Here is a 27,884-nt window from a genome sequence, read left to right as displayed (position 1 = left end):
TTTCGCGCGAGAAGAAAAAAGGAAGTGGATAAGAGCCGAGAGAGAAATGGTTTATACGTGCGACGAATAGTCGATATTTCTCTCTCGCGGCCTCATTTCTCAGTGCCTTCGACGCGAGAGCATTAATCGCCGTCGTCAAGATACTCGTCCCCGCGCGCGCGTGGGGCCGCGCCCCGCGGTCCTACATCAACTGCTTATCACGCGCGAATTAGCGACGTTATCGATCGGGATTGCAAGTGCCATCCCGTTAATTTCGTAAAATTCGCGCAGCGTCGCTTTCGCATTAGCGTCCCCGGCTATATCGAGTGACTCCTTAAAGCTGCATTATCGTTCCCTCTCGGTCCACTCGATCTTAATTCCCAGGATCCGCGTACTATCTCGTAGGCGGTGCTAAACTTTCCAACGCCGGTCCTTTATTAACTTTCCCGCTTTTTACCTCTTGTACCTTAGCCCTCCCCGGCTACCGCACGCGCACGCGCACGCGCGCGCGTTTCTTACCCGCCGACAAACTTCGGGCAAGTTGCCGCTACCAAGATCGATTTTCATTCTCACCGCTCGCCAAAGCGCACCGAACGGAGATAAGAGTCAATTCGCCTCGACGTAACACAAAGTTTGCGTGCTCTCTTAATTTAGTCATTGCGACGCCGCATTGGAGTATCGGAACTTCTCAGAGGCATAGCGCGCGACGTTCTTTCTTTCATTGCGTTCTTTTCACTCGGAAATCAGTCGGCCCATAGTGAGCAAAAAATTTATAGTAAGTGTCCGGAAGATTGAAGTAACAATATCAATTGTTCATTGTCTGCGTGCTCGATAATTATTTATACGAGCGTGGACTGCTGCATAATACCGTGCACATTCACATGAAAAAGTTGCTGGCGCGAACAAAGGCGCGGACCGAGCAACAAACGCGCGAGTGCGAAAGGCGGAAAATGCAAAAGCGCGCGGCACTTTTGTGGTCACGGCCAGCGCGGCGAAGAATCGGTGCGCGAGATCGATTTATGCGGAGTGTCGCGACTGGAAATTTACGCCAGGCGAGTCCGAGTAAGAACTGCCGGCGCGCCGGCAGTTTCGTGTATCAATTCGGCAGAAGAGCAACGCGGATGTTCGCAAAGTCGCAATATGACAGTACAGCCGAGCGATAAGTTTCCGAAAGCGTTATGGCCGCGGCTTGACCGGCCGCCGCCCTTTTGAGGCCACCTGTGAGCTTGTTCGCTGGGAGTTCGCGTCTAAATAGTCGGCGAGACGCCGACAGTTTCGCAAACTGAAGTTGGACGATAACGGGAGTCGGCCGTGGCTGGCGGCGAAGCGCGGGGGGTGTCGCATAGGGTAAGTTTCACCCTCGAGAAAGAACAGCATCCGCCGTCGCCGGCAACTTGAATCAATCAAAGTGAGACCGTTCCCGGAGGGTACACTCACGGTGAACAAAGACGCGCGAGGGGGGAAGAGGCAGGAGAAGACAGAGACTCATGCGCATTTTCCGCCCGACTTGTCGCCATTGGTCGGCCGGCCGGCCGGCCGGCCCGAGCGACTGCGTTGGAAAAACTTTCGGCATTTCGCGAACCCGCGCAATTTCTCCTATGCGACCAAAGCGAGTGACACCGCCCGGTGACCCTTTGTCTCTCTCCGCGGGAGGACCGAAATGGAATCTTGTCGGAGATTTGGCTAGTCCGTTTCGATCGGGCGGATCTCTCAAATGGAAAATGCATCCTGGAAGACGACGACGTCTTCCAGAAGAGGCGGCGCGGCGGGGAAGTTGGGGCCGGTGTAACTCCGACGAATTCAATTTTGAATACTACAGATTCGACGGGCGTAAGCTAATCGGGATGATCGGCATCGCAGCCGTGGCAAATCTCGTCGACTGTACGTCGATAATGTAATTGGCGACACGATTTTCCGAGCGTCCGCTATTTCAACGGGTGCACCGCGAGTTTTTATTGGCTCGAACAAAATAACGGACGCGGGCTTTGTTGCAAAAATTTCACCGTCTGTGTAAACACGTCTATGTAAAAAGGAACAAGAATGCGTGTACATGTGCGAGAGAATAGAGCTTTCATGTTACTGATTTATTCTGATGGTACGTACTAATAGAAAAATATTAACAAGGAACGTCAACGAGAGCACTCTGCAGCACTTTAGCGACAACTTTTTATCGAAAGCTGAAAATTATTTTTACGATTATTTCATTCCGCACGCGTGGAAATAAAGGGAAAGAAGATTGAAATTGCAATTTTAATTTTATCCGTTCTAATTCCGGAGAAATATTTCATTCCCTAATATAAAATCCTGCGGTGCCGAAGAGATATTTATTTTCGACGAACGAGAAACGTCTCCTACAACTTTTCAACTTCGAATTCACGACAGAGAGAAAGCTATTCCGAGGAGAACACCGACGACAGAACCGCGCGGCGATCGACGTGGGCTACACTTAAGTGGCAGATATCAAAATTGTACGTGTTCGATCGCGGTGGATTAGCTTGGTCACGGGATCAAAAGTCGAGGTCGAGGAAAAGATTAGGCCGAAGAGGTCGAAAGGGAATAAATGAACGGCGCAACGCGACGCGACCCCTTCTTCGGTTCTTCTCGCACGAAAAATACCTGAGGGAGCAATGAATGGAAGAACGTATCTATGATACGAGTGGATACCTTTCAAAAGGACTCATGGGAGAATGAAGCTTATTCGTCATCCTGTCGACCGATAGGTCGTACCAACCGCCACCTTAACACACCCTGGAGATCCTCGAGGGTGGATTCTTCCAATAACCGGAAAAAAAATGTATAACGTCATCCCTCAAAGGAAATAAATTCGCTATGAATGTGCTTTCGGGGGGAGCCAGCTCATAGATTAGGGCAATAATGTTCCCTAAAAAGAAAGCCCCGGCCGGTATATACATCAATCAGATACTTATGTGCTTTTACACAGCTACGCAATCCAGGACGATCTGTATTTCTATTCGTCCATATCCCCAAATAACTCGCAGCGATTCTACTCACTCGCACGGATGGAGAATCGTTCTGGCAAAGAACGGCGAGACGAAGTGAAGCAACGTCCGTCAACTGGCCAAAACGCTAATAGATAAGCCACAATACCGCAAATAACGTCCGATCGATCGACCGATCGATCGATCCGCCGATCGATAGGCGCGCGAATGTCCCTTCCCGCGCGTTCTCGTTAGTTGGCGAGTTCCATTATTATTTGTGGTTTTCAGCGAACCCTCCGTTTCAGCACGGGGCAGCTAAATGCGATGAAAAGTCCGGTTAGATCACGAGATACACGAGTTGCTCTTTTCCGAATATAAAGTGCTTGAATAATGGAAAGGAATCGCTCGAGCCAGGCTTACGCATCTCCTTTTCCTACTCGTCTCCTCCCGCCTCCTTCCCCTTTTCATCAAGGCTCCTCCGACCAGTAAAACCATCTTATCGCGTGTCACCCGCACGTATCCAATCCCTACCGCTCTCTTCTCTTTTCGCGATTCTATGCACCGAGATTCTCACGAGCTACCTCAGGCTCTTGAAAATTTCTCCCAGTCTTGTTGAAGACAGGTGCATTCTAGTTTTCTCGAAAATGGGTACATATGATAAGAAAATTTCGAAGAGAATCGTCGGCGCTAAAAAGAAAGAGAGATAGAGAGAGAGAGAGAGAGAGGGGGGGGGGAAGGTGAAGAAAAAGAGAGGAAAAGACGTTTGTCGCGTGGAAATTCAAGTTGCGATTCGGTGACGTTCACATCCGACGATTTTGCGTTCCTTATTAATCCCTATTTAACACGTCGCCAAGTTCGCTACAAGGTTTACCGGCGCGCACATTAAAGTTTTCCTTATTTATCCGCTGGCACCTCGAGAATCCTTCTCGCGCAGTTTCCCTCGCGCCTGAAGCATCCACAATGAAAACGAGACGGAAGTCACGCTAAGAATCCGTCACGACTCGCGAAAGAAGAGGAAAAAATAAGTAAAAAGAAGAAGGCTGGAGGCACGACCATGGCGAAGCCGTGGGGATAAGAAAGCCGAGGAGGAATCCTAGGACGTTCAGTTTATCACGTTGCCGGTTTAACAAAGCATTCTCGTGCAGAGCGGAGGTAACGTTCTCCGCGCGACAAAGAAATCGGAATTTGCGCGACAACTTGGCTGCCCTAACAAGGACGACTCCTTTTCCATGCCAAAGAGCTGAGCGAATTTCACTTTCCGTCGTTAGCTTAAAATATAGATATTATATTTCGCAAGTGGAGCGCGCACGCGGCGCATCCGCAAGAATGTATCGCCCTCTCGTCGCTCTCGTTTCCCCCAATTTGCAGAAGCTGAATTTTTCGAGCGATTTTGTTATTGATCCGCGCACAGATCGCGCTCGACTTTAACGTAAAATTGCCCGCAGCGTTTCAGGTACCGAGATTCACAACGGATCAATCAGTTTCCGTGACGGATTGGGACGCATTAAAATTCAAATAAAGATGCCGCGGGGATGTATTGTTATTTGAGCTGTTTTACCAATATTAATATATCCCGCGTTATATATTTTTTCTCCGCGGCCGCGGCGCGAGTTACGGGACGCGTTTGCATAAATCTGAAATCCGATTGTCGTCCGTTAGGCATACTGATTGGCGGATACGGCAGATCCGACATTTCGATTTATTCTTCCGTGGACCTCCACGCCCCTCCTCGCATTGGCATTCTCGCCGAGGTTGCAGCCCCAGAAAGAATTCGTCCTGAAGTTCAATCCGGCTCGCGCAATAAGTGTCACTGACCTAACGTGCGCGTACTATAAACTAGCCCGTATCTACCACCAGTACTAACGCGAAATTTAATTCGAAAAGCAGCTCTCGAGACGCATACGTAACTAACCCTCTGTCAGTTTGCTTTTGTTCTCTGGAGGCCGCTCCAAATAAATAAGAAAAGACGCTCCGGTGGTGATCGTTTCGAAATTTCGCGAAGTAACTAAGAAACGAGCAGGAGAGAGGGGGAGGTGAAAGAAGGAAAAATTGGCGGAGGAAAATTTGTACAAATCTGCGCGATCACACCGTCTCTCATCGAGGTGATCCCGCCTGATCATTTTCCAAGTCGTTTCAATCAGGACTAACGTCACTTTCTATCGCGAGAGAAAGCGAGAGAGGCCGATGCTGCTGAAACGTTAACACGCAACGTCCGCAATCCCGCAAAGTATTTTAATCCGCGGTGTCTCGATGCCATTCGATCGAGCATTTTTGCGCGCAAGCAAGCAAGCAAGCAAGCAAGCAAGCAAGCAAGCAAGCAAAGGCTCCTGCAGAGCACTGTCGAGACTCGTTTAACGTTGCTCCACGAAACTTTTTCAGAGTGTCGTGCTGGAGATGAATCGACTTGGGATGATGGTGGACCTCTCTCACGTCTCGGTGCCCACGATGCTGGACGCCATGACGACGTCGAGGGCGCCGGTGATTTTCAGTCACAGCAGCGCTCACGCTCTCTGCAATTCCTCGCGAAATGTGCCTGACCACGCGCTGCGGCATTTGGTGAGTGGTACGACGACGACGGGACGACGTAGCGTAGCGACGGACGTACGTGTCGAGAGACGAGATTAAACGAAATCATCGACGCTTCCACCTTCTCTCGCCGCTCCTCACACGACCTCGTCACTATTTCTGTTCGCAGGCGCAGACCGGTGGTATAGTTATGGTATCCTTCTATCCCCATTTTATCAGCTGTGGCGAAACATCGACGCTCGAGGATGTGGCAGGTGAGCAAGACCGTCGCGCGATAAGGATTGTCTGTCGCTTCGATTTTCAATCGTCAATCGTTTCACCACGCGCACGCGCACACGTGCGAAATGCGCGCTCTCGCCGCCTGCAAAACGAATATTACACTGCCGGCTCTCGTTTACGCGCTCGCGCTCGCGACATGTTAATAAAATTTCACGAGATCCAATCGACCGTACCGGTATCGCACGCGCTTCAGCCTCGATATTTGTTCGCCGAAATGCGCGATCATCTCCGAATTTTTGAAATAATACGATGCGCGCGGCGCGATCCGATAACCGATAGAATCGCTCGCTCGCCCGCGTTTCCCGCATTCCTGTCGCCGCGCCGCGCCGCGCGTTCGTGCCTCGCCCGGCGAAACACCCCCGGCGCCGTTGAACCGAAGCGACGAGCGCGTTTGTGTTCACGGCTTTTCCTCCTTTCTCTCCCGCCGGCGAAATAATCAGCGTCACTCCGATGCTCCACTGTCCATCGCGACGATTTCGAGAGAGCGTCGCGCGCGCGATTGTGTCGTGTCGTGGCCTCTCGTGTCCCGAGAGAAGAGTTAATTGAAAAGCACAAGGGGAGATGTTCCTTTTTCTCTTGCTCGACCGTAGGCGGTAATTCTAAGGGACTATAGCTTCCGCGGTTTTCGGACGTGCCCGTTCACCAGCGGAGAGCGAACATCCGGAGGATTTCGTCTCACGGCGCGGCGCAAAACCCCGATAGATGCCGGAGTTTTCGCGTTAGGTGCCAACTCCCGCGGGTTGCCATCTTATTTGCATTATTATAGGGGGCGGCTCAAAGTTCCGAAGACATTAACATTTGAGACCGCACGGGTAATGTATACGCGCGGCAAACGACTGTGTATATATATATGTATATCCCACGCGGTGGGTATATTTAGATATACCCACCGCGTGGGAACAGAATTTTAATCAAGTATACGGGACAAACTCTACGACAAACTCCTTGGAATTAAATTAAAACGTAGAATGTAACGCTTCTCTCTCTCCCGCTCTCTCTCTCTCTATCTCTCTCTCTCTCCCTTTCTCTCTCTTGCACTTACAAGACGCAAACCATGTTACTAATTATATAGGTGACAAATTAATTTTATGTATTTTTTAATAATAGTAATTTTCTTTGCGACATGGAAAAGGGGATGAGTGCGGTTAATTCTTCGACCGTGACCACGGAAATGTCACTCGATGAAGCGAATCCTGCGGTTTACACGATAACAACACACGGATCCAAAGTTCACACTTGCGGCGGCCAAACCGTTGTTCCGAAAAGGCATCGCGCGCGAAAACCGTGCGTTCCGCAGACGTCCGACGGAAAAAGTGAAACGCCAACGACGTTTCCCGCGGGAGCAGCCAATTCCGTACGTAGTCGTATTGCCAAGCGGTGTCGTTTTTTGCAGACGCGAACGTGAGTTCTGACGTGCGAGGAGCGAACAGACGTTCGCACATTCTCCTCTCCGACCGAGCGTCGCGCCGCTGAAGGCGCCGCAGGATCTCGAAATTCTCAAGCCGCGAATAAACGCGAATGTACGAGACAATAAACTCCCCTTTACTTTACTTTCGTCCATTTCTCCGTTTCCCGTTAATTCGTGGGAGCGCGCAAGCCGGCGAACCGCGGCCCGTAACTCCGGAAAATTTGTAGTCACGCTGGAATCGCGATAATCCATATCGCCATTTTCCTCACGGCACATTTCGCTGTATCTCTCATAAGAATAAGCGAACGCGGTGCACACGATAATATCGTATTCCGCGCGGTAACGCGCGGTAGCGCGATGTGTCTCTTCCATTCTCTCCCTCTCTGCGCAATCTCGAACAGCCATTTGAAATATAATTCTTATTAAACAAAGGTTCCATCTATTTTTTACGACCTATGTCGTTCTCAAATTCATTGTTACATAATATCATACACACACCTTTTCCCTTTTCTCTTACAATATTTTATTCTATTTTATTCAGTAATCTGTGACTTCTCCTCTCGTAACAGCGCTTTTGAAGGATTAACCTTAGGGTGATAATAAACGCATTTATTTCTCCCTCTCCCTCTTTCTTTTCTCCACTTCCCGTATCCTCCGTCTCTCTCTCTCTCTCTCTCTCACACTCTGTCATTTCTCGTCCGGACGCGGATAGCGTAAATTTCGTTTACACGGTATAACGAATCGCGTGGGATTGAAAGGTCATTCAAATTGCAATGCTCGCGCGCGCATCTCGCACAGCGCGTTCCGGGTGCGCAACAAAAGAAAGAGCGAACAGTAATTGCTCGTTCCCGCGGCGCGCCGGATAGCGGCGCATCGGACGCGTAATCGGCCATAGCCGGGTACCTGAATAATCGTTTCCTTCCGCGAGCCGCATCTCTAATTGCTTTACATCACCGGCTACAGAGCCGCGGAGAAAATGATGTTCCGCTCGGGGGGAGGAGGGGCAGGGGCGGGGAAGAAAATTACGCGGGCGAACAGGAAGAATGTTATATACCGGGTGCGCGCGAGGCACGGCAATAATTTCGGCGACGTCGCGGGATTGCAGTAGCGTTCGCGCGACCGCGTCGGCGGCCGGGTCATTGACAGTATTACGCTTATGATTGATTCAACCGTGGCTTTCTCTCACCCCCTTTCCCCCCCCACTCTCTCTCTCTCTCTCTCTCTCTCTCTCTCTCTCTCTCTCTCTGTTCCGACCGTTGGATCGCGTCGCGTCGCATCCAACAGCGCGTGGAAAGCCGATCCCATGGCGACCGCGCTGCGCCGACCAACAATCGCTGCCGGTTAATAATAACCGCGGTATCGCGGATCTCTCTCTCTCTCTCTCTCTCTCTCTCCCCCTCCCTCCCACTCTCGTTCGCAATTCACCGCACTACGTTTGTCGAATAACTGTTTCTTTGTTTATAGTATGAATGCAATTTTCTCGATATGAGCTCGCCCCGGGCCGACACGCGCCGCGAGCGCGAAGAGCACGCGTTATCTATCACAAACTATATTCGCGCGCGCCGGCGGAAGTTACTTTGAATTCAGGACAACGCGCGCTCTCTCCGCACAGCGGTAATTTCGCTCGCATTATCGTTCCACCGCCTTCCAATTAAAATCAAGGGGCTTTGCGCGCGCGTTCGTTGTGTCGCGGGCCAAAAGTAGCTTCCGTACCGCGGCGGCGGTGATGCGCGCTCGGCGATAAACGCCCTCGAAATTCGCACGCGACCGAATCAATTTTTTCACGCTGCAACAATGCAGGCGTTGTTGCTGCGTTACAGGCCGCCACGGCCGGGTAGAACGAAAAATCACAATGACGAATCAAAATGACGAGAAAATGAGCGAATCATAATGAAAAAATGACTTTTCCTCATCATTCTGACGTCATTCTGATGTCATCATGATTTTCTGTTCCGCCTGGGTTGCAACCGATTGCTCGGCGCGCGTCGCTCGCGCGTATCTCGGCAGACATTCGCGCGTCGTCTCGCAAGCCTGAGCGAGCGTCAACCACCACGCCTGTTTACGAGGGGGCGCATGCAAATCGAAAGATCTCGCAGCGAGCCGCTAAGCTCGCGAGTCACGAGCGATGCAAATTCGAGCCGCCTCTGTTTGCCGCGCGACACAGTCGCGACAAAGTCGCGCGTATTTTTTCAGCGCGAGAGCGTCTAGCGGAATTGCTCGCCGAAAATATCCAGGCGCGCGATTACACACGGCGCTTTGATTGTAATCGAAATTTCCGACTGGCCGGATTATCCGTCAATCTGTTTATCCGCCTTGCTGGGGCGTCACGCGTGATTTTCCGGTCGCGCTTTGGTAACGATATGCCTCGCGGAATCATGATCAATTTCGAAAGACCACGTCGCGCGCTGCGCCTGCGAGCGCCGATCGACACATAATTTACGATATAATGGAGATAGGCCGGACGAGAGGAGGAGAGAGTGATCGCGCGCGCTCGCGAGGAATTCGGACGAGCAACGCGAGGCAAACACGAAAATCGAAATTCGTGACGTTTCTGATGTGTTCCGCTCGGCGGGCGGCTCGCGAACAAAATCACAGCGCAATGACGCGCGCCGTTACTCCACGCACGCTGCGCTCTCCGATCGCAGCGATGAATTATGTCATCTGCTCGATCGATTATGCATGCCGCCAGCGCGCGCGAGCAAGCGACACGTCGCGCGCGCGCGTAATCCGTCATGTGCTTAGATCGTTGTGCACGTTTGAAAATTGTTAGACCGCTGAAAACGCGCGCTCGTAGTGTTATCGGGGCATTATTTCCCTCCCCCTTCTTCTTGCCCCCTCGCGCGCGCTGTGCCCTTTTGGCACTGCACGTGAACGTGAAGCGACGTGAATTCGCGTTGAATTAATAAGCGAGAAGTGAGACTCGCTCGTGTAATCCTGATGACCGTGTGAAATTGTCTTCCGCCTTGCGGGTCGCTGGGGCATGAATTATATTCGCGAGATATTAACGTACATGTAAATTATACGAGTGACCGTTCCCCGAGTTAACAATAACACCCGTCTGACGGATAATATGCAAATTTTCATTGTTTATGCGCGCCGTCGCGGCCTGCGGCTGCGAATTATCACGCGAATTTTATCCGTCTTCCAGCGCGCGAAAAGACCGCGCGCGCGTTTAAATGCGTAAATATTGAAGGTTAATAACGCGTTTCTCCGACTGCAGCGGCGGTGTTTTTCTAAACTTCACGCAATTCAGCAGTGGTAAACTGGCAAATTGGTTTACCGAGAGCCCGTCGTCGACTTTACATAAAGCGGGGAAATGAGTCCGCGCGCGCGCGCGCGCAGCGTTAATGAATTACCACTCTGACTTATCCCGCTCGCGCAGACGCAACATTCTCTCCTATTGAAGGAGGGAATTAATTTAACCCTCCCCCCCTCCCCCACGCGCGCTGCATTGTATCAGCGGATTGATAATTACAGCGTCTGGGATACAAAACGCGCGCGCGCGCGCGCGCGCATCCGCGACGTCATCGTGTAAAAACGCGTTACCGGTAGAGACGGACAATGGCAGCGCGAATGAGATGCGTAAGTGCGGGCAATTATCTCCCGGTAACTCTCGCGGAAGGCGCAACATTTAGTCGCGCAGCTAAAAAATGGTCGGGCCGCGCGGTTAGGCCGACCGACGAATGTAATTTCGCTGGTCGCACGACAAATGAGCTACGAGCTACGTGGCTGTGTACGCTCGGCGTGTATCGCAGCGTATGCGCGCGCGGTAAACGCGACGGACATTACGACGTTTACGTTACACATGCAATTTTCGTTGACATGTTACAGCGCACATCAATCACGTGCGGAAGATCGCCGGGGTGGATCACGTCGGCATCGGAGCTGGATACGACGGGATCAATTTGTGAGTGTGACCTCGAAATATTGACTTGCGACAACAGCGAGCGGTGTTTGCGAGCGATCGCGAGGCGCGACTACGGGATTAATGTGACGGATGCATTACACGCGCGAGTGCGCGGCCCGCTATTATCTCGTTCACTTTTTCCCACCGACACCGAGACAGCGAGATTCTAACCGACGATCGCGCGCGCGCGCTTTCCGCGCGACGACCCGTTGTTAAAGCGAGGCAACCGACGACGGTGTTTCCTCGCCGTACGGAAGCGTCGCAGACTCGAGGGCGCGTTTCCCGTCGCCGAGCGGACGACTGATTGCGTCGAAAGCCCTCGTTGCTACGTGGTGCGCGCGACAGCGTGGAGAGAGAAGTTTTCGGCTGCCTTTGGATGTAGGTCGGGGTGTGAATCAATACGTACGGTGCCACCGATCATACCCGCGAGACACGGCGACACGGGGCGACGGTTCAAGTCGGCTCTCTCGCGAAATTTATCGGGGATATCAGTGCTTTTCTCTCGGCTTCTCTAGCTGACCGTCCACACAGATATGCACGCTCCGTTGCGTCTCGCTTGCGTCAAAAGTCAAAAAGTGACACTGGAATGTCATGGCGAGGAAATAACGTATCGCGATAATCGACGTATCGCGCGCGCGCGCGCGCGGACAGATGTGTTAGTCGAGACGACTTCTCTCGTAAATATCGTTCGGGCCCTCCGTCGTTTCACGAAAGAAGCCGTTGAAAGAGCACCGCTGCGCGCGCGCCCTCCATGAATTCTTCAAGTAGCTCTGTAAATAAATTCGCGTTCGCGAGATACTCGATGGTATTTGAAGCTGTTTGTTACCGAACTGCCGGCGTTATTCCCCTCCATTATCCCCGCCTTTGTTACGCTTCTCACGCTGCTTGTTCAGCCCGGGAACGACCCCGCGGAGTTCTTTTTTGCCGCGATGAGTGGTGGCGGGGAGGTAAACGGGGTCCGCTAAGTGGACGTGAGAATCGGGTAAACACACGAGCATCGACCAACCCTTCTTTTGTTAAAAATGCCGACCCCTTTGTAGCGAGCGCGTGTGTTACTGCAATCGCTGTGCTTACCATTTTTAAGCTTGGCGAAAAAAGGATTGACAGAGCGTGAGGAAGGAGAAGGAGAAGGAGCAGGAGAAGAGGAGAAGAAAGAAAGGGCGGGGGAAGAATCAGGTCGCTCTAATTTGAAGTAAATCATAAGAGCGGTAGGGGTGTGAACTAAAAAGTTGTTGAGCTGCTCGGATCCGCGTGAAAAACACATGTGGTTGCGTCTACTAGTGTATATGGTGGAGGATTGAAAAACAGTGCGGATGCATCGTGATGCGTGATTTGCAGATCGAACGATAAAGAAGAAAAACGACGTAAAAGGCACGCCGTTGATCGAATCGCCGCGCGTATATATATGGTTTTTTCGTATTTTTGCCCGGCGACAATATCGGCGAGTACAAATGCACGGAATCGAAAAAATAAATATGCACGACAAATACACACACAGCAGCGCGGTACACCGCAAATAATTAATGCCTGTAATTTCTGCCAGTTTTATTCCCCCTTGGCCGAGACGTAAACTTGAATCGAAGAGCTAAATTTAAGTCGACAGCACGTTAATAACGCCTGACGCAACGTTTGTCGTCGATGCGTGCCTGTGTGCGTGTGTAAAATCGGAGAATTTACGCGGGCTGAATCCGAACGTAACTATTATGCATGAGCTTTCATTTATTTTTTATGAGCAAATAAATCGAACCCGAGCATGTAATTTAGAGAGAAACCGCAGAAAACCGGTTGAGTTTAATAAATGAACATATGAGTCATTAATTATTGATGTATTGGAAATCACGTTCCGCTGGGAATTTTATTTTGGATATATATTATTTTTTATTTTTTTTCCCGCCGTAGTAGAAGAAGAGTATTCGATTACCGCGGCATTAAAATGAAAACGCGGTGGCTCGGTATCACATTTTAAATTGACATGATTTTTACGTATAAATGTCAGCACGTGAAACTCCAAGTTTTATTGGCGGAGTTTTAGGCAGATACGACAATCTTCTTTTTTCTTTATTTTTTACCGCACAAACGCGAAAAATGTAATGCGTGCAATCATAATTAATTACATTCGCTTGATAACCCCCGGGCTGAAAGTCTCCACATGTTATATTTTTGATGAAAGTGTTCTTAAATTTTATTTCAAACACCACTCACATATCACACACGCTTCCCTAATTTTATTAAACCCGTAATTAATATGCAGTGCAGTATGATTTAAACATGATTACCTCTAAACACAAAGCAACGTAGATGTTTCACATTGTTTCGCGTAAACGGATTCGATTTATTGCGGTTAGAGAGCGCCAGATGAGATGACACAACAACTTTGTTACAGCGATTTCATATTCCAATTATTGCTAATGAAAGCTGATAACGTACGCATGGCAGGAACGAATTCGCAATACTGCGACGGTCGTTATTTCCCCTTTTCTTCTCCCGCCGCGACAGCTGCATGAAATTTATCGGGGAAAATTGTCCTCGCTCTCATTCTCAAGCATTCCGCAAATTCCGAGATTTCCAAATACGACGGTTCTAAGAAAAACGATGCAAATGACGAGGGTGCGCTTTGGTGACGATATATGAACGGCTGGAATCTCGAGAGAAACGTCACATCGGAATGAAAACAATGCTCGTTTCCTCCGTGCCCTGTTTCCGGCTTTCTGCGTTACGAAAAGAAAGGTTTAATATCTGCCGTGGCAGCTCAGGATTCCAACTTACACGTGGTGGGAAGAAATTTGAAACAACAACCGCCCACCCCGTCCGTGATATGTTCACGTTGGATGGTTAAAAATTATGCCATAAAAGGGGAGAATATGTATGGAGGGATCACGCATGGGAACCCCGCAAGTTAAGGAAAAGCAAACATTCTATCATTCACTGCTTTCTTTTCGCGTGTCTCGCGTAAGATGTACGTATATTGCGGCAGAGAGAGAGAGAGAGAGAGAGAGAGAGAGAGAGAGAGAGAGAGAGACGAAAACCACGATGGTATCTAATACCTTTTCCCGGTGAACGCTGAAAGTGGTAAGTGAAATTTTTCAAAGAGCGGAACGTTCATTTTCCGCCCAACGATTTTTATAACGAATTCACGTCGAACCCCTCGCGAATAAATTCGATAACGCGCTTTCACCGCGGACAAAAACCGTTCTCTCGCAAGTATATTTAATTCCGTAGGTAAAATCCGTGTTATTTCCGCGCCGGAGGAATCACGTACGGCGTATCTGCGGTACGATGAAACGTTTCGGCTGACATTCATGGTTAAAATTTCAACGTGTTAATCGCAGGAGCCAATACGGGCCGCAGATCGATGAATAGCTTGTCATAAATTCCTTTTTTTCCCTCCGAAAAATTCCTGACGCTCCGGCGCGCCGAAGCATTCGTGACGTAACTCTTTTTATCGTACGTCGAGCGCGGCCAGAGCGCGATCTCGTACGGTGTTTCGATGATAATTCGAGTTTTTCGAAGAGGCGACACGGCGAACACGAACCAGGACGAACTTTCTGAAATTCGTCGACGTGCGCCTCGCGAAACAGGGAAAGTGGCACACAGGCGCACCCGAACAACTTAATGACAAGCCTGAGGTAAGAAGAGCGAGAGCGCTGGCACGCTCGCGACGGCGATTAAAAGCGGCTACCCCAAAACAATTTAAGAAGCGGCCACATTTGCAGGCGGCAAATTTGCAGAACGGCTATTTGCCAAATTAATCAGCAATTTTGTCCCGCGGACGAGAATTATGCGGTCCCCTCAATTTCATGCAGAAACCGCATCGTCAACTGCATTAGAAACGGCCGGCGCTGAATCCGACGACGGAAACGCGCCGCGCTCTTAATTGCACGTTAAATTAACTCACTGGCTGACAGCACATGGTTAAAATTTCAACGAGCTAATCGAGGGAGCCGTTTCGCAGAGGAGCTCTCGATTCGCGGGTAACATTCGCGTATGTGGCAGTACGCCCGAGCAAGAGGAGGAGGAGGAGGAGGAGGAGGAGGAGGAGGGGGATGATCGGCGGTTCTCATTGCCTTCACGTAGGAAATTGAGCCGAAATGCATGAAAGCCGGAAACGCGACGCTATTTATTCCTCGACGATCAATTCGTTTATTGCTACGCAATAATAAACCATTGCATTTCCACTTCGTCAGCCCGTTCCGACCCGCGGGAATCGCCCAACCATGTCCATCGTGTCGGCGTGCGGCTGCAAATAACTTCGTTGGAGCAAGTAATGCGGAACTGAAATAACAGATAACGCCGGCCAACAAATTCGCGCTATGCCCGGCGAGCGACGCGCTCGATGGCCGGATCGATACGCTAATTCGGCGGACGATATCAATTTTTGCTCGCCCACGCGGCTGATTTTATGTTAACGAAGTTAACAGTGCCCCTGCACCGTTCGGCCAAATGAGCGGCGGCTGAGACGAACTGAGCTTTCCTTTTGAATGCATTCAAGGTCGCGCCGCGACACTTTCCGTGGCAAAATTTGAATCCGGAACTCTACATCGCCTTCAGAGTCTTCATGCCTGCAGAGAAGACCGCAGAAGTTCTAAAAAGTCCCAACTCCGAGGCAGTTATATCCTTTCCACTTAGTTCTTGAGAGGAATTACGGCACTACCGTAAGGAAAAAGGAGGAAAAGAGGAACAAGAGGAAGAAGAAGAAGAACAAGAAGGGCAAAGTCACTTTCGCTCGATAGAAGTGATTGTTAAAATTTCAGCCGGCTAATTGTGGAAGATATTTGTACTCATCGAGTGAGTGCAAGCCGGCAGTTCGCCACGTGGCGCAACGTGAAAAAGTGTGAGAGAGAGAGAGAGAGAGAGAGAGAGAGAGAGAGAGATGGGGATAAGGGAAAAAAGATAACGGAAATATCCGTATGGGACGGGCCGGAAAAAGCGAAGGCATATTTAATTATTTCTAAAGACGGAAAGTGGGTTGCGCGGAAATAGACGATGAACGCTCTAGGAAGCGTGGAGGTTAAAACCGGGCAGGACGTGGCGCCGCTGATAGTCTTGCCGGCCAATAAGCTTTTACGCTAGATTAAAATTCATACCGCCGCCGTGACCGCCGCCGCGTTCATCGAGTTCCAGCAGCGGCTGGTTACAACGTCGTATCCGAGTGCTACCGCTTACGAGAGGATGAACGAGAGGAATTTAGGGAACCGCTCCGTCAAGACGGTTCTTCGCTTCGCGCATCGACGCGTCGTCGCGCGTGATCGAGAAGGTGCCTCGAACTGCTGAACTTTTACGACGAAATTCACGCGGAGTAGCGAGGAATTAGGAAAATAATTCCGAAAATTTGAAAGTAGATGAAGAAGCCGCGTGCGACACTCCGTTAAGTGTAACATCCTTATCTCATTGTCGGAGGTGCTTCGCATCCACGTCACGACCGCGGGCAAAGGCGAGACGCGAGAGGAGGGTTGACGGATACTTCGCTCTCTGCCTCGGATTTTTCTACTTGAATCTAGCTGCGGCGTCGTGCGCGAGGAGTATCGTTCCTTTCCGCGGCGCGACCCACAACGCGAGTCCCGCGCACTTTCATGCACGTCCATAAATCACTGTCACTAGATTTGAGCGAAACTGTATTTTCCCCGTGAAAACGGTACTTTTGAATCCTACAACGGTCGCACCGGCGACGACGAGGACGATGGCCACAGGAAGTACAGAAGAAGAAAGAGAAAGAGCATGCGTGCGCGCGCGGCAAAGGAGAGGCCGCGAGGTGCGAGAAGGACGAAAGCGCTGCTCGCGCGTTGTCCGTACAGACATTTGATGACGGATTATTCTTACGAGGTCCGCGCTGCATTTTATTACCACAGATTTCAACCCGCACAAATTCGACCCTACGTATCTCGTCGTGGCTGCACAAGTATCCGCGTGTCGAACGTGAGAGCGCAGAGACGCGACACGACGCGATGTGGTGCGACGCGGCGCGGCGCGGCGCGGCGCGACGCCCACGGACTCGATACCAATCCCGTCACGACAGGGAGACGGCGCGGCGGGCAGAATTGGAAATTTCGCGAATTGGGACAACGTTCGTGACCGTGGTCAGCCAACAACTCTCTCTCTACAACGGGTAGCCGGGTGCTCGCGGACCGTCACGTTTCGACACGGCTACATCCGCGAGACGAGTGGCTCGCGGCGGGTCAATATTTTCGACGCTGTACAGCTCGAGGCTCGATTATTTATCTGTAACTGTCGTTACATGACAGCTTCTACGAGCGGTGTCTGTATCGCGAGTTTAATATGTGGCCGACTCTCTCTCTCTCTCTCTCTCTCTCTCTCTCTCTCTCTCTCTCTCTCTCTCTCTCTCTCTCCCCCTCCCTCCCTTTCTCTCTCTTTCTTTCTCTTTTTCGGGTGATTTATGGCGGTGCATAATTCCGTCGTTTAGCCGGTCATCGCGGATTCCTCCGTCTCGCGCTCGCGCTCGAGCTCTTCGCTAAAAAATCGCAGTTAATCGGCATCGTTGCGGCGATATAAGCGCGTCCTGGTTCTATCGCGCGTTTCTCTTCGCGTTTCTCTCGCTCGTTCTTTTTTCCCGATCACAGGCGAGATAAATCATGCGCCGGGAACAAAGTTCCGTGCTCTCCTAATAAATTCTAGATAAACCGTTCTTAACCTCCGTGCTCCGCGCGAAATCCCGAGGGATCTATGAACGAGCTTCAACGGATTCGCAAACAACGTACATACATTTTTGCTCGCAAACTAAATTCATAAATTATAAGCGTAACACGTGGAGCAAGTATGCGCCATATATAGGTCATCGAAATATCCCCGAAGAAATTCTCGTTCTCCCCAAAGGGCAGAGGCTGATCTGCTCATTTCTGCTTCGTAATGCCGTCCAAGTCGGACGTATCGGCGACTTCGCTGCGGAAATCGCGTCGCGTCCGCTTTCCCGAGCCCTCCGCGAAAAGTAAGATCGAAAAAAATGGAAAAAATAGAGCCCCTCCGACGACGTGGCGGACAAAAGTGAAATACGATCGTCGAGAGTTGGTTAACGCGCGAGCTATCGCTCTCGTTTCGCGCGCGCGATCACCCCGCATTTACAGTCGGCTTATGATGATGGACACACCAATTTTGGAAATTTCCGAGATTGGAACAACGGCGCTGGGATGCGGTAGGCCGATGCATACGGTATACAGCTGTATAACTGCCAGTTTCAGCCGGCGACACGGCGCGCCATGAATAAGTCTCTAACCGCTCTTGTTGGCCCGACATTGTCAGCGGGCAGCAGCTTTCGACGGCCCCGCCGCCGCCGTCCTTGTCATCGCATCCTTGCACGAGCCCTCGTTATGACGCCCGTAATGAGAATGTCGAAATTCACTCTAACCCCTTTTATACCGCTCGTGAAGTGAGGTGTCGCGATTCAATGTACCCTCGCGAGAGGTATCGATCGCGCTCGTTCGCTCAACGACGCCGGGGGATGAATTAATGAAATCCTAGAGAACTGCGAAAACGGAAGGATCCGCCGCGAACGTTTCCCGAATGCACAGCGCGGTCGTCATTAATGTCGAATAAGTGCGCAAAATATTACGCCTCTTCCGCGACATTCGAAACGAACTCTCTTTATCTATCTGTCTCTCTCCCTCGCCTTTTATCGAAATCGGAAGGAGATTCTTTTTTCGACATTGCATGTCGAGAGGTGTTTTTTGTTCTTCTCCACGGTGGACGACGAGAATTTCGACCATCATGGCGCATTTCCACCTTCGGCTCATAAGTGGGACTCGTAATCGCACGAGAGGGGAGGGGGGAGAGAGGGCTTTCACCGCAGCAGTGCCTCTCTCAACGGTGAAGTAAGTTCGCCGCAGTCACCGGGCGTACTGCTAATTAAAGTAATGAAGGATAAACCGCCCGAAGTAACTCGTGTAATTTATCCGTGACTACCTCTCGCCCCCCCCCCGTCTGGTTCATTATTGTACTTTGATCTTTCCCGGCGTGAATTCGCCCGCTCTTCGGTCGCCTCGTCTTACGCGATACGCGGGATGTTCGTTCGGAATAATCGTTCGTTTAATTTTTACAGAGAGACGCGACGATCTCGACGAATAATTGTTCCGAGCGAAACGCTCGGAAGTGAAGAGCGGATTATTCCTGTATCGCGCGAAACACGGAGAAACTGCATGCCGCATTTCGCGGGATAATTTAAGCTAAACATTTGTTCCCGGTGAGAAATTACGACGGCGGGAAAGAGAGAGAGAGAGAGAGAGAGAGAGATAAGAATAAATAATATCTAATCGCTAATAAATAACCGTGGTCGCACGCGTCCGCGAACGATTATTTACGGCGCCTTTCACGGAAGGGTTCGGTGCGCCGCCGGAAATTCTCTCTGTGCTACTCCGACAAAGAGACGCTATCTCGCATCGTGCTGAAAATATCGCGCAACAAAAAAAAAAAAGAAACAAAAAAAAAGAGCTGCATCATTAATCTCGCACAGACACATATTAATTAACTTCTTTAATTCATGCCGCTCGCATGCATAATGGACGAGAGACTGAGAGCTTTTTATAAAACGCCACACGTCCGTCAAGGTCACGCCTATACACGCTGAATAATGCAGCTGGACGAAAATATAATTCACCATGCGCACCGCGAGGCGCGATATATAGCGCTTTATAGGCGCGTTGCCGCGAAGAATTGCACGCTGTAAAATTACCGTAGTAATATGGAGGAATACGCCAAGTACGAGCCGGACCTATAAAAGTTTCAAGCAGTTTTCTAATTTAAACTCCCGGGGAGCTTTCTGCTTCATTAAAGCCCTATCTTATCGAGCGGAAATATTCATGTAAATTGTGGTCTTAGGTGCACCGTACGTTCACAAGCCGGCGCTCCTCCACAGAACGGACATTATTTCCATATCGACTTTTATGGCGCACCCACGCGCGCCCGGCCGCCAACGAAAATTTATCGCCGGCGAGTGCAGTGTTTTAAAACAATATTTTCGGTGGCCGCGTGTGAGGGGAGAACACGAGAGGATGAAATTATACTTTCATCCCAGGTCGCGCTTCACTCTCGCCGAACGACACAGGTGCGCCGTATTAACGACTTGCCGAATGTCATTTTTACTGCCGCGACAGTATTCGCGTGTAATATCAATAATAATAAAGAGAAACAGCCCGTTATGTCTCTCCCATCCCGGTATGTTTGACGAGACGTGACCAAAAAGAAAAAAAAAAAAAAAAACAATGTCGCTTTCCCTCCCGGCGAGTTCGCAGCGGCTGTAAATTCGGATGAAATATTCGTATAATTATCGAAAAAGCCTGCGAGAGAGAAAAAGCCTCGCGTCGGGAGGAACTTGTAGATCGATCTATTACGACTCAATCCTAATCGATCACGTCGCTGTCTCCTCATCCTGCGGATCTCAATAAGATCTCATCGTAAATTCTCTGCTCCAGGACACCAACGGGCCTGGAGGACGTCAGCAAGTACCCGGAGCTCTTCGCGGAATTGCTAGCGCGTGGCTGGTCGGAGAGAGACATTCAGAAGCTGGCTGGTCTGAATCTTATACGGGTGTTCAAGGCGGTGGAGCAGGTAAATTATTCTCCCGTAAGAAAAATAGAGAGAGAGAGAGAGAGAAAGAGAGAATGGGGGAGGGGGGGGGGCGGGAGGAAACTAAAAGAAGGAAAAGGGAAGAGAAGGCGAATCGTCGCTTCCGTCCAACTCACTCGCTCTCACGCCGCGTCGCGTCGCGTCGCGTCGCACCGCATCCGCGGGGGGAGCTCGATGAAAAGAAAAAGAAAAAAAGCAACGGACGCGTGACCGAAGGTGGAGAAGTCGCTTCGACGAGAGTGGACGGAGTGAGCGCTCGTTTCTGCCGCGAGATAACCGATGGCCTGGTTCGGGTTAGCCGACTCGACCAATATCGGATTTAATAAAGCACACAAATCATGCATCCGGCCCGCGCTCTCGGTGCATCGTCGGACGAGAAACCCGAGCGATTTTTGCTCCCTTGGAGCCCTGCCAGCCGTAGTAGAACCAGCTGGCACGATCCACTATATCCCATTCGATGGTCCCTTTCTCCCGTCCCTTTGCCTCACCCTCGCTCGCTCACACCCACCCATCCATCCACTGTCTCTCTCTTTCTTCCTCTTGCGCGCGCGCGCGCGCGCTCATGACGCACAGCCACAGTTACATATGACGTGTGTATTAAACGGCTCTAAAGTATCGCGCAGCATCGCTCAACACTGACGTTTCATAATATAAGTGCACTCTGCGAGAGAGATAAGGCCGTTCAAGGGAGAGAGCCGGTTCTCTCTACCTCTCCGGTGCCTTTTGCTCGTCAACGCTTTAATTAAAAACGCTTAAAACGCGCTTTCCTTCGCGCAACCAAGTTACAGGGGAATGCAATTGTATTGAGTTTAGCGGAAAAAGGAGAACGAGTGTAATAATTCATTATGTTTCTTTCTTCGCTGTCTTACGCTGTCGGATTAATAAGCGTGATGTTGGTTATCGGCTAAAACGCGTATCGGGCCAAAGTTGAGGCGCTTGAAGAGGCACCGAAAACGTTTTATAATCACTCGAATATCCCCCTCCCTCTCCCCGGCCCCGGTCCATTCGTTTGTCCAATTGTGATATCAACAATATTTCGCTGAATGAAAACGCATCCCGTTCAGAAATTGCACCGCACGCTCTAATGTTTCGCTGAAATTGTATTAAATTTCATTCGACTTCTATACTTCAGGACCACTCTATTAATGTCTCGTACATTTCAGCGTTAAACGGCCCTCGCTTTCGGGGTCGCAGTCGAATGCAGATCCTGCGCCCTGCGAGAATTCAGAGACTGAAAATGTTTCGGTCCCGGATATTACTCGCGAAGTAGTAGTAGTAGCGGTAGTACACGCCCCGACAGGAATGATGTGAGAAATTATGTGCGCCGGATGTTCCGGATGTTTGAGGACGTTCGGGATGACCGTTGTTGAAATTACTGTGATAATTTAATTGCGGCGCGCGTTGCGGTGAACGGAACCGCGCGGTTATTTACCCGAAGCAAGAATTGTTTATTATATTTGGGGAAGAATGTGCATTATTCCACATTTGGATCGTAGTGTAATAAAGCATCGCGACGAGCATGCGCGCGAAAGCGTAAATTTCGCATTCACTCACTTGACGATTCTCTCTCGGGGGTTTCCGTAGGAACAAAGATTCGCGCCGGCGTACTCGCGCGTAATCGCGCCACGCGGCTGACCGGGGAAATTAAAATTATTCCCCGCGAATTCTCTCTTTTTTTCGTTGATTTATCGCCACGTCGCGGAAAAATGCGCCCACGGCGCGCGCCGCGGGAGACACGGCACGTTATCAGCGGCAGCGAAAAATCTGCGGCGTTAGCCCGCGTCCGACACAATGGAAGCCTGATGGAAGCGTAACGCACGTAACGGCGCGGCTCGCTTCGCCGGCGCCGTCTTAAATTATCCCGGTCTAATCCGACGCGTGTAATTTTCCAGACCAGAGCTGTCTTACGAGATTATTTCATTCATTATCGGAATACGAAAATGTGACTTCACCACCGCGGCGGCGGCGGCGGCGGCGGCACCGGGGGATGATAATTCGCGCGGCACGGATCGTGGGCGGATTCATGCGCTTATGAATAGAGTTTCTTCCGGCTGAGAGACGACGAGCTGCCGTTAATTCTCGACGTGCAAATTCGCGGGGAGAGAAATCGTTCTTCCTTCTTATCTGAAGTACACGACACAGACACACACACACACACACACACGAATATCTGCTTCGCTTTTCTCATCGCGATAAAGTCGCCGAGGTTGAGCGAAGAGGGCAAATCCTTTGAGCAATTTCAAGCCCTCTCGTCGTCGCTCCCCAGCCTCCCTTCCTCGCCCTTGCCCCGAAGGCATGTCCGGGTTACAGGACGGGCGAGAAACGTCGTAATTGTTGAAATAATGACCGCGCCTACGGCGCGGCGAACAAAATGGTGACGATTACGTTACCTTGAAATTCAATCCCGCTATTGTTCCTCGTACGAGGAGTGGAATCTGAAGGAACTTTGAGACTGTTTCGTAAGACCGCGGCATCCTCCCACCGCAAGGAATCGTCGTCGTCGTCGTCGTCGTCGTCGTTGTCGTCCGGAAACAGCGGTGGAAATTCCTCGGGCGTAATGTAATCTCAGTGTCGTACACACTCGCATTATGCAAATCGCCGTGCCACCTCGAAATACGTTAATGGCGGCCGAAGGTCCCTTCTCGACTCTCCCGACCTTTTGTTCCTTCGAATGATTTGTGACCACCGGAGCTGCTCCTCGTTTTAGGAAAGGGACTTGGTCCAAGAGACTGTCGGCTTTTTCGCGGACGTGCGCAAAGTGCGGAACCTTGCGCCAACTAGTACACGTCTCTGTCGTGTTTCTCGAGAAATCAACAAGGACGCGATTAGTCCGTTTTCACTCGACGGATTTACACACACACACACACACACACAGGACACTTCCGATCTCGTTCCCTCAAATTTTCCCCTTTTCACTCCTCCCGTTAGCGCGCGCCGATAGAATACACCGACCGCAAACAGCCGTCACCACGGCGTGCAATAACGCACGGCAATTAGCATTGCGCGCCTGCCGTTATCGGTTTGCCACCTGTCGATATTCGTCACACTGCAAGACACACACGCGACATTCAAGCCGGACTGCCGCTCGTTCCTCGCTCTCTATACCGCCTTTTATACCGCTCAATGACCTCTGTGTGTCTCGTAAACATCGGACCGCGCAACTCGGCGCTCGATTCCGGCGAGTACGACGCAGCAGCCCTCGCCGAGATGTTTGTCTTCGAAAGACGAGAGTACGACTTCGTACACGATACACGATTAGTACACACGATGCGAACTGTCGAGTCTGGAGTCTGTATCGAGGAGAGTTTTCATGGAATAAAAGGCACGCGGCGCACTTAATATTCCGGATGGCAACCTGCCGTTTTCGGTATTGCGCGCGGTTTGATACGGGAAAAGTGCGAAAACGAGCGCAACTCGGCGGGGACTGTCGGTGCATTTATGCGGGAAGCCTTTCAACGTCCATTAACGTTCTAATCTCTCATTCAGTAGTCGTCCCGAGCGTCCGCGGTTGATGTTTCGAAGGGAAAAATTTCAATTTTAAAGCAGAATATACGCGGGGGGGGGCAGGGGGATAGCGGGGAGAGGGGTTATTACTGCCGAGCGTCGAGAAAGGGAGACGAGCGCATTGCTCTCGCTCGCGTTTATAACCGCAACGTTACGCGCCCAAGGCGCGAAAGCGACAATAAAGGCGGATTTGATTAGACTGTCGACGTGCTCCTATACACCGCGCGCGCGCTCATTTCCTTTTCTCCCGTGCCCCGGCGCCGGAGATACGCCGTCACTGCTCTATGCTGTCGTTTAATTGGAAATTCACCGGACCGGCGCGAGATGAGGGACGTGGCGCGCGATCTACCCCGGCGAGTCTCTTTTCTCTTCAATTATGTGCCAGTTTGTGACTTTACCGTCGACCAAACGCGACAACGACGAAGTGTCAAAGTCCGGACGCGACCGTCGCTTCTTTTTCTTACGGCAACAACGAGGTCCCTTTCGTTCGCTCAAACGCCGTCTGTTTCTCCTCCTTCCATGCATAGCCGGCGAAAAAATAATTTCACAGATTCTGCCCGCTGCTTCGATTCGCGAGGATTCACGTTTTCGGGAAAATCGTTTGGAATCCCGACGGCGTTTGTACTTATCGCCGTGTCCTTCTATAACATCGGGAGGGGGGGGGGTGGCTCATTGCGCGGATAAGCAATGACCGAAAAATTGTGTAAATATTTGCGATAGGTTTAATCGAAAAAAAAAAAAAATTGCAGGCTGGATTTCAAGGACGGGAGCGAAATTTTTGCCGCGTCATCCTAATACGTAGTTCGACTGGAATCAAATCCACCATCCGCCTTTTCGACTCTCCTAGGCTGCGCGGCGTGAAAAGTCGTTTTCTTACTTTATGAAAGCGAAATAAATCCCGCGACGAGCAAGTGCGAGAAAAAAAAAAAAAGAAAAGAAAAGCTCAACTGTGACGTCTCGAAGTCAATGAAAGCTTTTTACATTCCGGCGTTGCCACGATAAATTATTTCCCTACGAAACCAAAAGACCGCCTCTGCTCGCGTCGTAAAAAAGTTTCACTTCGCCCTGCAGCCCCCAGCAAGAGGCAATCTCGGATCCAACGACAACTTTTATATCCCTCTATCAATGTGCGAAACGCTCATCCCTTTCTCTCACCTCGGCCGGATGCGCAGCCGGTGTCGTCGATCTTCGTATCCGTTTAATTAGCACATAACATGAGGCGTCCGCACGCAAGCGCAAGTGCAACCTCAAACTCAATCAAATCGTAACGACAGCGATCCTTTACAATTACCCGAAAAACGGTAGAACACATTGAGAAGCGCGCGAACGTAACGAGTGCGATGGAAAATTGGAAGAAAAAAAGAGAATTCGCGTCACGGAGAAGCGCAGCGCGCTTCCTCCTTCCCGAAGCTCTCGTCGTCCATCTGATTTTCCGCACGTGCGGTAAATCGCTGTCGATATATATTAATCCTTCGCCGCGGATTCTGACCTCTGACCTGCGCCACGGCGATTTTTCGTCATCACGCCGGAGAGGAGCTGCGTACGTCGGAGGAGCGTCGCTGTCGCGTTCGTCAGCGGTCGAAAGTTACGTGTTTTCGGAGTCGCGCGGCCCCGCGGGAGGGTTAATGGGCTTCGCCGAGAATTGATGGGCGGCGTGCATGCTCGTATGAAATATACTCGCGCCGACTTTTTTTCCCGCCGCGCCGCCGCCCTTGCACGTTCTCGTCTTTGCCTTTCATCGTTGCCCATTCCGGGCGCGCGCATCTTTCTTCGTTTTTTATTTTCCCCGCTGCTGCTGCTGCTGCTGCTGCTGCTGCTGCTGCTACTGCTGCTACGGCAATCGCCGGGCGCGATTTTTCCTGAGAACATTTGCGACGTGCGCGCTCTTCCATCTTCGCTGCGTCCTCGGAAGCTATACCTCAGAAGCGCGACGTGGCGCGGCGCGACGCGGTACGGTACGACGCGTCGTCAAATTCATTGGTCTTTCTCTCGAACGCGCCGTCGGAATGCAGCCGAGAAAGATGACAAACACCCCGGGCTTCTCCCGTTCGCGCACATGCTCGTAAATATCTCGATTTGTTCGCTGCCGGCAGCGATTTGGTATTCGGATTTTTAAGTCTTCCCGAAGTCCTTGTATCTCCAAGAGCAAAGAGTACGTCGGAACGACTCCGGTAACTTTAATTGTCTCTCGTATGGCGCAGTAGTTAGGTGTAAATAAAAACCCTAGAGATTTGAAAAGTCGAGAAGAGACAAAGGGAGGAGGGAGGCAACCGGCTGGAAAATTGGAACTCCTTACATGAATTGCGGGGGTGAATTTGGTGTGTGTTTCTCTCTTTGTAGTCTCGAGTAGAACATAATCGACGAGCGCATCGCGGATTGTCGAGCCACTCGCGGCGAATTTGCAGATGTACACGCGGAGTGATTACGATGAGTGATCGGCGAATGTAAATTACGGTTGATACGATTGTTCCACGCTCAGCGTTCGGTCGTAGTCGATGCGTAGTAAACGACTGAGCATATAAATCACCAAAGTCACACTTTAACAGTCGATAATTCGCAATTTACTACATCGCAGCTCTCCCTCTCTCTCTCTCTCTCTCTCTCTCTCTCTCTCTCTCTCTCTCTCTCTCTCTCTCTCTCACTCACTCTCTTTCTCTCGTTGTGTACATGTCTCTGTGCAGACCCGCGACAACATGGCCGCGGAGGGCATGGAGCCCCTGGAGGAGGAGATCCCGCATGAGGACATAATCGGTCGTGATTACTGCCGTTACAACATCAAGCGCCTGATGGCGCCTTAAGCCGCCGGAATCCTCTCTTTCTTGGCGAGGAACGAACGGGGGAAACGCCGCGGAACGCAAACACGACGATGGCGATCGAAGCGGAAACAGAGAGAACGAAGCGATCGAGAGGAAGGAATAAGATCACTGCCCTAGCGGGAGTAAAACTCACCCTTTACAACTTTACCCCAAGTTCGCGACCGCTCGCATCTCCCAGGGACGGCTCTCGGTGTGTCCGCTCCCGCACGCTCACATACAAAAACGAACATACACACGTACACGCGCAAATACACACACTCTGTTCCTACACCGTTCCCTCTTTCTCACATACATACACACACTCTCTCTCTCTCTCTCTTTCTTTCTCTCTCTCTCTCTCTCTCTTTCTCTCTCTCTCTCTCTCTCTCTCTCTCTCTCTCTCTCTCTCTTTTTCTCTCTCTCCTTTCGATCCTTCTCGGCGTTATCCACGATTCTCATCTTTGTACGTAAGTAGGTAGGTAAACTCGATTTCCGCCGGAGATATCGAAGCTGCGAGAGATGCGAGTGCTAGCGAAGGATATTGAACGAGACGGCCAGTGGCACGTCAGTACCGCGACCAAAGGTGCGAAGCTGCCGACAAAAATTGCAGCCGGAACGAACGAGTATCGCCAGCAGCGCCCTGCTTGGGAAAGAATCCAAATCTAATCGCGACGAGTTGCGATTTCGCCTACACATCGACGATCGGCTCTAGGTCGTGTCGATTGTGAATCCGCGCGCGCGCGCGTCAAAATGTCTCGGGCTAAAAATTCGCTTAAACGTGAAATTGACTTGAAACTCATGCGCTTCACAGTCCCCCGCTTTCCCCGCGCGTCCATCCAGATCGATCGATTCGCGTCCGCGACTCTTCGATCTTTATTGCATTTAATAACTGCTACGCAGTTTAATCGATTACCTGCAATAATAACGGTATGCTGCGTATTAATGAAGCAACGGTCTATTAATTTGAAACTAGCGCG

General features: G+C 50.9%; 1 protein-coding gene across 1 annotated transcript in view; it reads left to right on the top strand.

Annotated features, from left to right (window-relative positions):
- The window catches only part of LOC105183498 (dipeptidase 1), an 82,586-nt gene extending 55,322 nt beyond the window's left edge, over window positions 1-27,264 (top strand). The window contains exons 6-10 of the mRNA XM_011141693.3: window positions 5,298-5,474; window positions 5,614-5,698; window positions 10,963-11,038; window positions 20,455-20,590; window positions 26,794-27,264. Coding sequence (XP_011139995.1) covers window positions 5,298-5,474; window positions 5,614-5,698; window positions 10,963-11,038; window positions 20,455-20,590; window positions 26,794-26,910 — 591 coding nt within the window. The 3' untranslated portion in view covers window positions 26,911-27,264. The remainder of the gene's footprint in view (window positions 1-5,297; window positions 5,475-5,613; window positions 5,699-10,962; window positions 11,039-20,454; window positions 20,591-26,793) is intronic.
- Window positions 27,265-27,884: the final 620 nt, after the last annotated feature.

The sequence above is a fragment of the Harpegnathos saltator genome, unplaced genomic scaffold (assembly GCF_003227715.2).
Source record: "Harpegnathos saltator strain DR-91 unplaced genomic scaffold, Hsal_v8.6 scaffold539, whole genome shotgun sequence".
NCBI classification, from domain to species: domain Eukaryota; kingdom Metazoa; phylum Arthropoda; class Insecta; order Hymenoptera; family Formicidae; genus Harpegnathos; species Harpegnathos saltator.
This window is presented reverse-complemented; position numbering and strand designations above follow the sequence as displayed.